General features: G+C 37.3%; 1 protein-coding gene across 1 annotated transcript in view; it reads left to right on the forward strand.

Annotated features, from left to right (window-relative positions):
• The window catches only part of tmem131 (transmembrane protein 131), a 60592-nt gene that overhangs the window by 40636 nt on the left and 5735 nt on the right, over positions 1 to 14221 (forward strand). The window contains exons 12-31 of the mRNA XM_053635825.1: positions 46 to 154; positions 1356 to 1464; positions 1562 to 1712; positions 2078 to 2248; positions 4188 to 4298; positions 4483 to 4617; positions 5012 to 5116; positions 5211 to 5297; positions 6102 to 6254; positions 6638 to 6713; positions 6822 to 6936; positions 7062 to 7200; positions 8087 to 8196; positions 10088 to 10154; positions 10401 to 10549; positions 11152 to 11294; positions 11831 to 12014; positions 12645 to 12830; positions 13435 to 13590; positions 13688 to 14220. Coding sequence (XP_053491800.1) covers positions 46 to 154; positions 1356 to 1464; positions 1562 to 1712; positions 2078 to 2248; positions 4188 to 4298; positions 4483 to 4617; positions 5012 to 5116; positions 5211 to 5297; positions 6102 to 6254; positions 6638 to 6713; positions 6822 to 6936; positions 7062 to 7200; positions 8087 to 8196; positions 10088 to 10154; positions 10401 to 10549; positions 11152 to 11294; positions 11831 to 12014; positions 12645 to 12830; positions 13435 to 13590; positions 13688 to 14220 — 2989 coding nt within the window. The remainder of the gene's footprint in view (positions 1 to 45; positions 155 to 1355; positions 1465 to 1561; positions 1713 to 2077; positions 2249 to 4187; positions 4299 to 4482; positions 4618 to 5011; positions 5117 to 5210; positions 5298 to 6101; positions 6255 to 6637; positions 6714 to 6821; positions 6937 to 7061; positions 7201 to 8086; positions 8197 to 10087; positions 10155 to 10400; positions 10550 to 11151; positions 11295 to 11830; positions 12015 to 12644; positions 12831 to 13434; positions 13591 to 13687; position 14221) is intronic.

The following is a 14221-nucleotide window of genomic DNA, read 5'->3' on the forward strand; positions in this document are numbered from 1 at the left end:
TCTTAGGTTTAAATGATTACTAAACAAACATTATTCGCATTTCAGAGTGTTCGGCCAACGCCGGCTAATGAAGCCGTTACAGTTGAGTTCAAGCAGGTTACGCTAAAAGCAGGAGAGAGCCGATATACCAAAGTCGCAAGTATAAATTTTGACGGTAAGTACAGTTGTTGATGGTGTTGGTTTTTCCAGATTCTTCCATATGGTCTGAATTTAGATGTTGTGTTGCATGTTTACGTCCCTCTAGTTTGGTGTATTGTTCAGCGTTGATAAAACATTAAGTTACTGATCGAGTGAGCCATTAAAGAAATATTATGCGTCATATCAAATATTCAGCTCTTGTACATGTCGAAATGATATTTCACTCAAAGACAACGGGCTCAGTATAGATGCAAACAAATCTGGGACAAGCAGATTTCGTGTCCTAGGATTCAAGTTGTTTTTATTTGTAGTATTTGACCAGCTGACAGCAGGTTTAGCAACTTGAAAAATTAAATTAACCCTGCTTCCTGTTGACTTTTGTGAAACAACCGTTTTCATTTGGTGAGTATGTTTAACCATAATACACTTCACGGTGGTGTGATGCTCCTCAGTGCTGTAACTACTCATGAACATGCAGGTGCAAAGCTGTTCTAACACTCTCTTGCTAGCAAAATACGCACAAAACCTTTAGAGAAATTAATGCTAGCCAGAGTCAAATAATATTTTTAGTCGAGAGGAGAGGACATCATACGTCACTCTGTGGGAATTCATACATTTTTTTTCGTTTCCCTTAGTCTATATAAGCATACTACTAGCAGACTGGCTTGCCATGTTGCAAAATTACATTACTATCCGTACAGTGTTATCACACATGCTTCATAGGTTTCCAGGCTACCAAAACATGGGGCTGGCCAGCACATTTGAGCTTCCACTTGCCAGTGGGCAAGCAAATGAATTAATCATTTATCCACTTCTGCAGTATTTTTGGACATAGAGACAATATTCATGTTAGAACAGTATCGTGTCAAGGTTTTTACAATTGCTGTCACTTTAAAGTGCAATATCACTTTAAATAGAAAGTGTGGTATGTAGCAGACTGTGCGCTGGGACTTGGGGGAGGTTTTTGTGGTAACTTCCCTTTAAAGCCACTTAACCAGCTGCCAGCCAGTAGGTTACTGACAAGTTAACTGCTAAACATGGCTCGGTTTGCTGCTATATTAAACTGTACTTGAAGAGAATGTCTGCAGGGACTTTGTCTGAAACCGAGACTGTGATGCATGGCTTTAGAATTACTTCCTCCATGCTGTGTTACAAAACTGTAATGTTTTTGTTTCTTTCTGTTTTTCCTTTTTTCCCCCCCTTTTTTGCCATTTCAGCTTCAAAAGCAAGAAGACCAGACCAGTTTTCTGGTAAAATAACAGTAAAGGCTAAAGAGAAAAGCTACTCAAAACTTGAAATTCCTTTCCAAGCTGAAGTTTTAGAGGGGTCAGCTATTTTTTTTTTTTTGTTTGTTCATTATCATAACAAGCATATCTGTTGTCTTGGTCCCTTGAGAAAAGACATTTCCTTTATCCATCAATAGGTACCTGGGCTTTGACCACACGGCCACCCTGTTCCACATCAGAGACAGTCCTGTAGATCCAGTGGACCGGCCCATCTACCTCACCAACACCTTCAACTTCGCCATACACATCCACAATGTTTCCCTTCCTGACGATGTCAAGATGTTCAATGTGAGTCACTCTGCTCATGCTAACGGTGCAGCTTGTTGATGTTTCGTTGTTTCCTGAGTGCTTGTAAAATTGTGGTAGAACATTGTGGTTACTTGCAGCCGAAGTCGATCGCTCCGGTTTGTATGTTTATGAAAGTGATATGTAGGCTTATTGTCAGTATAGTGTTATGAGGAAATGTAAATACCATCATGAATGGAAAAAATTCTCAATGGAACTTTTTACATATTGAAAAATGGGCTTATTTTGCCTGTATAGTGGCATTTTGGGAAATATTATGCTGAATAACTCCTTTTTTGCTTTACCTGCACTATCAGTTTGAGCATGAAGTACATATCAAGCAGTTTTGGTATCCATGTGTGTTTCAGGTGCATAATTTCAGCACACCAGTCCTTATCCTTCCCCATGAATCTCGCTACATCTTCTCCCTGCTCTTCCGGCCTGTACGCCCTTCTATCCACATTGACAGCAACATCCTCCTCATCACCAACGCATCCAAGTTCCACCTCCCTGTCAGGGCCTATACCGGCTTTCTGGAGGTATACAAAAGTCTCTTAAATAATTGTTACCTTATTGGAACATAACAGTAAAAAAAGCTGTTGTTCGACATGATGCTAACACAAAGTGAGTGTAAATCTTTTTGAAGTGGCAACTTGTTCAATGTAAACAAGATTAGATAACAGGTTTGAAGTGTTGTCCATTAAGGAAGTCTGTTTCATTCATGGTCACGGCATTCCTTGATGAGGAATCCATTGAAATGGACACAAAAATAGGAAAGAAGGGTGTGTGCAGTACAGAGCCCAGATATTCCAGGAATAATACTACAACCCCAATTCCAAAAAGTTGAGACACTGTATACAATTAAGTCATTACAGAATCATGCCTGTTTTAATGCATTGTTGCCCGAGGGTCCGAAGATCACGGGCATGCAGTATTGATTTTCACCTTTGTCCCTTGCGCATAGAGATTTCTCCAGATCTGATGATCTTTTGATGATGATATGTACTGTAGATGATGAGATATTCATAGTCTTTGTGATTTTACGTTGAGGAACATTATTCTGAAATTGTTCCACAAATTGTAGACAAAGTTTTCGCAGATTCTGAAAGACTCTGCCTCTCTAAGATACTCTTTTATTTATATATATATATATATATATATATATATATATATATATATATATATATATATATATATATACCCAATCATGTTACTGACCTGTTGCCATTTAACTTCCAGCTGTTTTTTAGTAACTCTTTCTTCACTTTTTTTACTTTTAGTAACAGTCTTTAGTTGCCCTGTCCCAAATTTTTTGAGACGTGTTGCGGCAGTCAAATTCAAAATTACCATAATATTTTCTAGAAATGGTACATTTGTTCAATTTAAACATTTGCTATGTTTTGTATGTTCTATTGTGAGTAACATATGTGTTTATGAGATTTGCAAATCATTGCATTCTGTTTTTATTTAGATTTTACACAGCGTCCCAACTTTTTTTGGAATTGGGGTTGTACTAGGAATTGGATGATATGGCAAAAATATAATGATAACGAACACATGACTACACATCCTTTAGACATTCCGACGCACAATATTTATCTCGTTATTTAGTTCTGCTATGAAAATTCCAGCAAAACAGTAGAGCCACATCTTGAAAAATATAGTTGTTGAGCATTTAACAAGATATTTGTTGTGATATCTATGTAAGGGATAAATCCACGGCTAGGTGTGCGTTACACGATTTTAATGCATGACAAAGGAGGCGGAGTGCATTAAAACCTTGTAACGCACACTTAACCGTAGATTATCCCTTACATATCACACACCCTAACTGAAAAGACAAATTATGAAGTTGCTGGTAAAGTGAAATCACAAGAGAAATAAATTCAACTGAGATATGTGGAGGCTTTAAAGATACTACAGACTGTCTTGAATATATTGAATATATATTTTTATAATAATAATAATAGTAATTATTATTATTGTTATTTATGTCTGATATTTGTAATATTCCTGAGGTATAGAGCTGGGCGATATATCGATTTAATATCAATATCGTGATAAATGTTTACGCGATACACTTTTACAAGATATGGTCACTTATTAAAAAAGTGTTTTTTTTTTTTTTTTTTTTTAATACCAAATTAAATGGTACTGAATGGATGCCATTGATTTGTCATAAAAAAAATAAAATATATATATATATATATATATATATATATATATATATATATATATATATATATAATATATATTTTAATGTAATCTTTCTCTTTGCAGGCATTAAAGAAAAGTTTGACTTTTTAAAAATTTTTCTACTGTTTTGCAGACAGTTTGTTGGCTAAATTATATATAGTGATGCTCATCGTGTATCGTAGAAATGTCCTCAAGTATCGTGATATGATTTTTGTCATATCGCCCAGCCCTACTGAGGTACCACTTTTTGAAATGAAACATCAGTTTTGTTCTTTCCAAAAGCCTGTCGTCGTTTCACCCAGTTCTAAAGAGAACATCTTGGACTACGGCATTCTCAGTGCTACGGACACCAGCAGTTTGGTCTTTGTGGTTGTCAACAACAACCCCATAGAGGTAAGGGGTCATGTGAGCTGAAACAGTGTGACATCTGTCAGCAGACAACACCAAGTTGATCAAGAGAATGTTAAATGTTCTTCTTGTTCGATGAGGTGGAGGGAACACTGATTTGTTGGACTTTTTTTCTGTTTAGGGCTATAATTGTAATGCATGCTTGCTAATTGAAATGTACTCTCCACAGCTGGAAATTAAGTCCTGGATGGTGACGGGTGACAGCCTGTCTATGGAGCTGCTGACCACAGAGAAAGGGAACAGGAGTGTAGCACTGGGTCGAGTCGGGGAGCTTCAAAACACCTCAGTGGCCCATTACAAAACAGTACGAATATCTATGTATATAAGGATAGACACACACACATGCACAAACTCAGGCTCTGTATTCATTTTAAATAATGCTTTACGCCTACATTAAATTAATCATACTTTGTTTCTCTGCCTAAAAAACATATGAATGACAGTTCAGACATTTTTCTTTCGAATAAACTTGGACTAGTCTAGCAGGATTGGTTGAATATTTTGAGTAGACCCTGTTTTGTATGCGCTCGATTGAATGAAAAGCGTTTGTATCTTTCTTTACTTGACATGACCATGGAGGAGCCTCTACACAGGAGAATCATGTGGAAACTACCGCCATGTCTGGTGACGTGTCACTTCCTCCATACTGTATTACAAAACTACAGTCATGTCTGGTGTTTCTGTATTTTCTTTCACAGGTCATATTAGCTTCTGGCTATTATGCAGCATTTAAAGTAACCCTGATAGCTAAAGCACTGGAGGGGGTGTATGATGGAGCTGTACACATTACTACAGATTATGAGGTGTGTGTTTCATGGACCACATAGCACTGGCATGACTCTGCTTGCTCTGGTGGGTTGTTTAACGTTTACTTCTATTTTCCTGTCTCTTTTTCAGATATTGACCATCCCAGTAAAGGCCCTTATAGCTGTAGGAACATTAAGCTGCTCGCCCAAACACATCATCATGCCTCCTTCCTTTCCGGTAAGTTCTCTGTGCTGAACAAAGTGACAACGTGTCTCCAGAAAAGAATAAAGTGGGACAAATAAGAGTGCTATTCTGTCTTACTGTCAAGAAGCGGTTCAATATCAGATTCCAAACATGTCCCGTATTTTTATTTAGAGTGACAGTTCTTTAAAGATTTTTTTTTTTTTTTTTAAAGTTTTGTCTGACGTTTGCTTTCTTAGAGTTGGATAACAAGCAAGAAAAAAAAAAAACAACAACTTTCTACCGGGTTTTTTTTGGCCTAAAATTTTACACACCTGCCTTAGACTGCAGTCCAGTTCTTAACTCATTTGAAATAGGTTAGTTTGTGTTTAAAAATGGATAAAAAGTATGTAACCTAGCTAAAACTAGTTGTAGTAGTAGCTACCTTGTAGCTAGAATCACTTTCCTTCTCAGCAGTTTATCTCTTCAAACATCAGACTTGGTGGAGGTGTGGCTCGTGATTTGAAGGCGGTGTAAGACATTTCGACTGTACGTTTATTTTGAATATCTTTATATACAAGTGAACGAGCCACACGTATTTAAAAAAAAATCATCGCATTTGCATCCAGAGACGTGTTTTGCAAAATGCTAAACTGGAACCTATTAGCTTCCCTTGTTGGTGTCTTAAATATAATGCAAAAATAAAGAAACTTCAGATTCCATGTCTTGGCCATGATTGCATTTGGTTATATGATGGAAAATTATATATATATTATTTTTGGTTTAGCTATTGCTTTAATAATATTGTGTATTAATTACAGTGATGTTTTAGTGTTTTTGATTTGCCTGATCTACCTCCAGGGAAAAGTGGTTCATCAAGGGCTCAGCATCCAGAGTTCATTCTCACAGAGGGTGAGGCTCCAGCAGATCCTCTCTCTCACCGAGGACGTGCGGTTTTACTACAAACGACTCCGCAGTAACAGAGTAGAGCTGGAGCCCAGGCGCAAAACCAAGGTGTGTGTCCAGTTTCACCAATCACATATGTCGTCCCTGTTTCTGTAGGCCACCGCATTTTAACCCTCTTATTATGTTGGGGAAAAAAAGTTACATCCATTATGTTATGGGTCAAAATGACTTCCACAGATTTAAATACGCACAAAAAACAGCAAATAACAGTAAAAAAACAGTAAAACAAACTTGTCTGAGACAAGCCATAAGAAGAAATATTTGCATAACAGTTCACGACCCGAAATGAGGAAAGTCAAAAAATTTCCAAAGAGAAAGAGAGATTAACCAGTATTTCAGACATCTCAAATGTGGAAATGGGTCATAATATGAGTGTTAAAACAGCTACACTGGTCCTTATGTTTTTCTTTTTTTTTCTTCTTCTTTTCCAGATAGCAAATATTTATTTTGATGCCAGTTTACAATGTGGTGATCATTGTTATGTAGGATTACCATTTGTACTAAAATGTAAGTAGTTTCTTTATTCTTTCCTGTTTTTTTTTTTTTTTTTTTTTTTTTCTTTTTTTCTTCTCCCCTGTGTTTTTAAGCACTTAAGTGCTATGGTTATGTTTGCAGCTGAAACAAAGCCACATATTCCTGCTATGCTGGAGGACATTTGGGAGAGTGATGTAGATTTGCATCAGAGGCTGCTGAGGAGATGGAAGGAGCTGAAGGAACAGTCAGGCCTTGAGTGAGTTCCAGCATACAGAGTCTCACAGCATACAAACATTAATTGTGTCCAAATCACATTTCAAAATCCGTATACAAGGACTTGTTTGTAATAACAAGGATGATTTATTTATTTTTTTGGTGTAGGTTTGAGTCTTTCTTTGAAGTGAACACAGATCTACAGAAGAAGGTGCAGGCCAAGATATCAGCACAGCTCACATGGCCTTCACTGATCAACTCCTCACAGCAAATTCTTTTCCCTCTCACAAACATCAATAGCTCCTCTGTGAGTTCACACACACACACACACACACACACACACACACACACTCGTTTTCATATTTTTCATTAAACCTCAAGCCAAAGTGCTTATTAAGTAGCAAACTCATTGTTAAATAATTTCATTTATTGATTGAAGAAAGTTCTTAAACACCCAGTGTTCCTTTTTTTTGTTTTTTTTTGTTTTTGGGGGTGGGGTGGTTTTATCCCTCCTGTGTTTTTACACAAGAATGCAACCATATAATGTTAATGAGGATATGTTATTTCTTCTTTTTTCTTTTCTTTTTTTTTTTTTCTCTTTCTAGTATCAAACTCCTGTAATGTTTTGCATAGTAGTTGTAAAACACACCATATCCTGTGTCTTTGCTTCTGTTCCCTTCTGTATATGTGTATAGATGTGCAGAATAGATTAAATTCTGATGTAAGACATCATAAGATCCCCAAAATGTTCCCAAACAATGTATGTTTTCCATTGCTGTCTGTGTTTACATGCAAGAAATAATTCTTTTACTCTGACCACAGGTTATGCTTAGTTTGTAGAAAGCACTTCCCTATTCCGAAAAGTCATTGGCAAAATAACAGATAATAACACGTATACAACAATAATAGATGTTCGTAGATAAGATAATAATAATACTGTGTTGGGTTTACATTCACTTTTCCACATAAAACAAATGACAGGGCCGTAAACACCCAAGTGTTTCAAATTGCCCCAGAGAGGGTTGTGATGGTGATGGCATATATTGCTTGCTTGATAATGTCTGTCAAGTATCAAACATTTGTCAAAGCGTTGTAGCTACACACATTTAAATCATATAAGTGGAACATCCTTGGGTGCACACACCAGCTTTATCTGCCCTTTTTTTGTTATTTTTTTTTTTAAATAAAAATAGGTGGAGGAGATCATTCTGGAGAACCCTGCTGATGTTCCGGTCTATGTGCAGGTTTTTCCTGTTGCCCTCTACCCAAACCCCTCAGCGTTTACAGAAATAGTCGAAGACAGGTGATGAATCAGACCATTCTGCCATTGCTACTTATAGAAAGTAGGAACTAGGCGTCGAAGGTGTTTTTTTTTTTTTTAAAGATCTGTTCAGAGGAATTACTCGTACCCACAAGAGACTTTGTTTGTCATGCTGAAGAATTTAGTGTCCGAGTGCTTCACATAAAGGTAGTTTTTCTTGCTTTTTAAAAAGACCGTACTCTTTTGTGTTTGTTGGATGTGCTTTGCCTGTCAAATTACAACTATAACTTCCTCTTCAGTGCAAGTGGAAAGGGCATACACCGGGGGAGAGTTGAGAGGATTAGTAAGCTCTTGGTTAAAAAATAAATAATAATTAAAAAAAACCAACCACATGAAAACCCTTTGTAAAAAAATGTCTGGTATTTAGTATTGAAGGGTTTAGCTGTAATTGCTGTAAATTGTAGCAATTACAAGTCATACAAGGCTATGGCCTGATTAAAGGAATCTGCAGTTCAACACTGCAGGCTCATCAGAACTTCTGATCCAGATTCTGACCTAGCAAAGTATTTCAGTGAACTGAATAGAGTGCTGGAAAAATTCTGTAGCACAGCCAGACACTCTGGTTTTCCAAACATGAACCAGCACAGATTCTGAAGCAGATCGTCTGTCAGTTTTATACAAACACATGCATTTCTGTCAGTTATTTACCTGAAGGCAGCACATCAGACCAGAACCTAACTACAGGGCTAGAGACATTAGGTCAGGAAATGGAGTTTCACAGATTTCCACAGAGGTTTCCTCTTATTTATTATACACTACTGGTCAAAAGTTTGGAGATACTCGACTGAAATGTTTCTCATGATCTTTAAAACCTTTTGATCTAGAGCTGTATGATTAAATGTTTTGAAATCGGTGTTGTAGGCAAAAATATAATTGTGCCAACATATGCATTTCTTTCATTTGAAAACATTTTATTTACAAAAAGTATATTTTTTTAAATGGATGACTTGGAGCAAAATATTCCAAAAAGCAGCCAATAATGTGGCTAATAATTACTGTTTAAAAAGCATCTCAGGAGGATTCCTCAAGAAATCGGTTGAGAAAATGCCAAGAATACATTTCTGGAAATTCTAGGCAAAAAGAGGGTCTACTTTGAAGATGCTAAAAAACAAAAATATGTTTTGTTTTTTTTGTTTTTTGTTTTTATCACAATATAATTCCCATAATTCCATTTGTATTATTCCAGAGTTTTGAGGAATTTATTATTGTTGTTGTTATTATTTTAAAATGTGTGTGTGTGTGTGTGTTTTGGGGGGGTGGTAAAAAAGGGTAAAGAATGAGTGTGTCTAAACTTCTGACCGGTAGTGTACTTATAATACATATTTATCACAAACTGGTTAATTTAAAGAAAGGTTGATGACAAAAACATTGTGTGATTTTGAGTCTGTAGCACTAATCAAAAGTGGTAATGTGAAGGGTCACTATGAAATTAAACACTTGGAATTGTCCTCTTTATAGCCATAAACTCCATTATTAACAGTTAAGAATTAAAAGGTAACTGTTCTCACCATTCAGTTGTGTTATTTGCTTATCCGAACCTTTTTAAAGCAAGGAATTTTATTTAACTGGACCATTGCAAATAACAATTTAATTTAAAATAACATTGTAAATAGTTTAGTTCTTTTGCAATAGACCGTGAAGAGTTTTTTGGGTGGTAACGTTAATCATGATCATGTTACCCAGCTCTAACATGGCAATAAAGAGAACTGATCAATGGAACAAAGCTCATCTGCACTATTTTTTTTTCTTTTATTCATATTCACTTGGATTAATATAGTCCTACATGTGTGTATGCTGTTTTAGCTAGGACAATGGTGATATTGCAGTGGCAAAATGTGGTTTCTTGCTGATTTAATTCTTCTTTCGATCACAGATTCCCAAATGAAAAGATGTCCAACATTAACACAAGTACACTAGAATTCGAGGTTCAACAGAATCAAGTGAGTGTCCACTAAGGTTTCTCTATGACTCCATATTAATGTTTTATTGTATATTCCAGCTACATTCGACTTGCCTTCATAAAATTCGTTATCGTTCAATTCAGCTTTGCGGTATTTGTAAACATCCTCTCTGGAGGAATTCAAGCGCTGGCTTGTTTACTCTGGATTTTGGCCCTTGTAATTAAATTGCTACGCTTGCTGTTATGGAGCTGCATCTGACAGATACTCCTGTGTGTTGTGTGTCAGTCCTCAGTAGTGAGCTCTACAGGATCTGCAGAGGACTTGATCCGAAAGATTGTCTTCAATGTGTTGATTATGCCGGGCGAGTCCAAATCACTCACTGTCAGGTTCTCACCCATCAGCAATCACAGCGTCTCCTCTCTGTTAGTAATCAGGTGAGGTCTAACTTTTTATTCTTCTCGTACACACACTGTACTTAACATGGTTTTCTGGCTCTAGGGCATTGAAATAACCATCCTAAACGACTCATTTTGCATTCAGTTTTGGCAATAGATCTTGGAGTTTATACCTATCGATTACAAAATGGCAGTGAAAGATAAATGTCTCAAACTTGAAAACTAGTGCAATTCTCTCTCACTTTTTTTTTTTTTAAATGTATTTTTATTTTCATTTTTTAATTTATTGTGGTGCTTTAAGATGGTTATAGAACCCCAACACACAAAGCTTTCAGTTTTTGTTGTCAGTTATTGGAGTTTTGATACACCTATATCACATCACTTCTCATATCTCAGAATAATTTTATTTAGATCACTCCAGTCATGACCAATGTTTCTTTCAATAGCACAAATAGACATGGTGCATCATGGTAACATCATGGTTCATCAAATCTTTCTGTTTCTCAAAAAAGAAATAAATTAATTTGAGATGAAAAACGACTTCTGTCAGCTTGACATACATATGACTACACATGTTGCGTGTTTCTGATTTATTTATTTTTGTGTGTGTTTGATTTTTTTGACTTGGATGTTTTGTATAGGAACAACCTGACTGTAGTGGACCTAGTTATGGTGCATGGTCAGGGGACAAGAGAAAGTTTAAAGCTTGCTGGGAAGCATCCAGGGCCAGGCAGCTCACTGAGATTTAAGATGACCGAGGCACTCCTTAAAGACTGCTCAGAAAGTGAGTGTGTTCATGGCTTAATAGAATATTTTGTAGGAACTTTTAAGAGACACATACTCAAGTATGGCTCCCTCTCTTATCCTGACTTTTGAACCTTTCCTAATAACTACCTACTTCCTTTTTTCAAGATGTGTTTTCGAAAGAGCAGATTTTTTCGAATTTTAAGATCCTATACATGCAACTGCTGTGATTATGTAAGGTATAGCCTTTCTTCATTTTGCGTCTTCGCACACATGACTGTGGTTTTTGTCACACCATGTGAGTTTTCACAATGTTTTACTGACGTCCTTCAGCTTTGGTCAGTCTGTGCATTCATTATGAGTTCCTCCAGCATTTTGTCATTATAAATTGTTTGCAGTTTATAAAGGGTTTATTTTTTATAATTTGTTTTATCATTATATTTAGTTACCCTGTGCTTGGAATTAAAAGGTCCAACAATACCACAAGGCTAGTAGAGTTTCATCTCAGAACATTTGATCTTTTGTTTATAAACTTACTGATGTATTTTTTTAATTTTTTGTCCTTGATGAAAAAAGATAAACCCAAGGAGCCAAATTTCACCCTGCGAAAGACATTCAGGCTGGAGAACACGGGGCTTCTCCCTATTCACATCCGTTCTACGGAGATCAGTGGCACCACTTGCGAGGGCTATGGATTCAAAGTTCTCAACTGTCAAGAATTTGCACTTAAACCAAACACATCGAAAGACCTCATCATTCTGTGAGTGCCTCCGATTCTTTCCAGCTTCACAGGGTTGTTGTAAATTAGAATCATAAAGTAGCATCCTGCGAATACACAGCTTCTGGTTGATCATGTCACTGACTGACTAGTAATGGGGATTTTTATTTTTAATTTTTGCCAGTTAAAGCAACAAATAAATGAGAAAAGGTAGCATGTCATAAAGACATGAATAAGAAATCTCAAAGAATTTTATTTCTGCAGCAGAGATGAAGAGGGAATGTAGGTCAGTGTAGCCAACCTCAAGCTGGTGGGTAAACATTACCTGTTAACCGTGTGCGCTCTGGTGCATAAGGCACTATTAATGCATGTGAAACAGCATATTTGTGGTGTTTCCTCTGGGCCTCTATGGACATGTGAATTGCCTTTTTGTCTTTCCTTAGACACTTTTGCCTGTACAAGGCTTTTGGGAATGTCAGGCTTAAAAGTGAATCATTAGGTGCTATGAAAGACAACATGCCTTCTGAGGTTAATAGTAAAATTCACTAGGAACAAATGGAACTGCATTTAAGTTTTATCTTCTGGTTAATGTGCATTTTTTTTCTTCTTTTTTTCTTTCCCCCATTCAGCATAAGAAATTAATGTAACATGTGTGTTGTCTGTCTGGTATAGGTTTACACCAGATTTTACATCGTCACGAGTCATCCGAGAGCTGAAGTTGGTGTCGGCAGGTGGCTCAGAGTTCGCGTTCGTACTGAACGCCTCATTGCCCTACCACATGCTGGCAGCGTGTGTGGAAACCATCCCTCCACCAAATTGGGAGCTGGAGCTCTACATCATCGTCTCCCTGTTTATGAGGTCAGCGCTCTTCATATTAATAATCCTGATTATTAAAGACTAAAGCAACAAGGCTGAAAAAGGTGTTTTATTTTATTTGAATGTTATAGAAATTCTGTTTTAAATGAAAAGCTTTCTAGTTCCACTTCAAATTTGAACCGTAAGGAAGAAAATAAGGATCATCTGGACACGGTTGTGCCCAGCTACCAGGACACAGAGTGCTGAGGCTTTCAAAAGATTGAAATCACAAATACAATGTACATCAGGGTTTTTTTTGGTGAGGGTTATTTTCACCAAAAAAGGACCTCTCAGTCAAATTCAATATTTATTTATTTATTTACAACAAAGCTCAGTAAATCTGACTACTGCTCAAACGTGAAGATCAAATATAAATTTCAGTTTCACAGTTTAATTCTCTTAAAGTATTTCTGCAGTAAAATAATGGGTTCTATCAGATTCTTTAGAAATTGTGATGAGTGTGGCTAAAGTAAACCGTCTTCTTTTCCTTTTTACACTGATTAACTGACGTCGGTACACAATGTGAGTGATTTTAGAAGGTTTAAAGTGTATAATTCCTACGGTCAGATCGCAACCTGAACAAGTTGGCATTCTTGCATTTCTTTAGTTCTATGTTCCTCTTGGTTATCGCCACGGCCTATCTGGAGGCCCAGGGAATATGGGAGCCTTTCAAGCGATGCCTGTCTGTGGAATCCAACTCTCCCATGGAGACTGGAAAACCATTTGATCTCAGGGAAATTGTACGGATACAAAGTGATGCAAAGTAAGTTGATGACATTTTTATTGTCTGCCTCTTCTGTACTTAAAAACATTGCTAAGGAAAAACCAAAATAAAACCCACGTTTGTGACGTTTCTGCAGCTTGAACGATTTTGCCGACTCGCACCAGAACTCAAACAGAGGAGCATATGGTTCAGGTGGGAGTGGCCGAGCTGGTGGGCGCCAGGGTGGCCTACACTCCAGCTCCAATGGAAGCGCCGTTTTAGGGGACAGCAAGTCGAGAGGCAGCTCAGGGCGCTCATCTATGCAAGCTTCCTCCCCTTCTTCCTCTCAGCTCATCAAAGATGGCAGCTCAGCACTCAACCAGCTGACTTATCGTAAACCACGGAATTCTAAACAACAGCAGCAGCAACAACAACCACCGCCACAACAACAGCAGCAGCAGCAGCAACAACAACAACTGCAGCAGCAGCCGCAACAGACTTCCAACCCCTTGGAAGAACTTCAGAACCTGAGCACAACCCTGCCTTCTCAGTCCCATAGAGCCCAAAGCACAGAGGAGCAGGACTACAACAGACTTCTGGTGGCCATGGATAAAGACTTGGACCGGCCAGAGTCTCCTGCTATTAATACGCTCATGGAACAGAGCATACAGCAGTCTGTGCAAAATAAAGG

The sequence above is a fragment of the Ictalurus furcatus genome, chromosome 11, assembly GCF_023375685.1.
Source record: "Ictalurus furcatus strain D&B chromosome 11, Billie_1.0, whole genome shotgun sequence".
In the NCBI taxonomy this organism is placed as follows: Eukaryota; Metazoa; Chordata; class Actinopteri; order Siluriformes; family Ictaluridae; genus Ictalurus; species Ictalurus furcatus.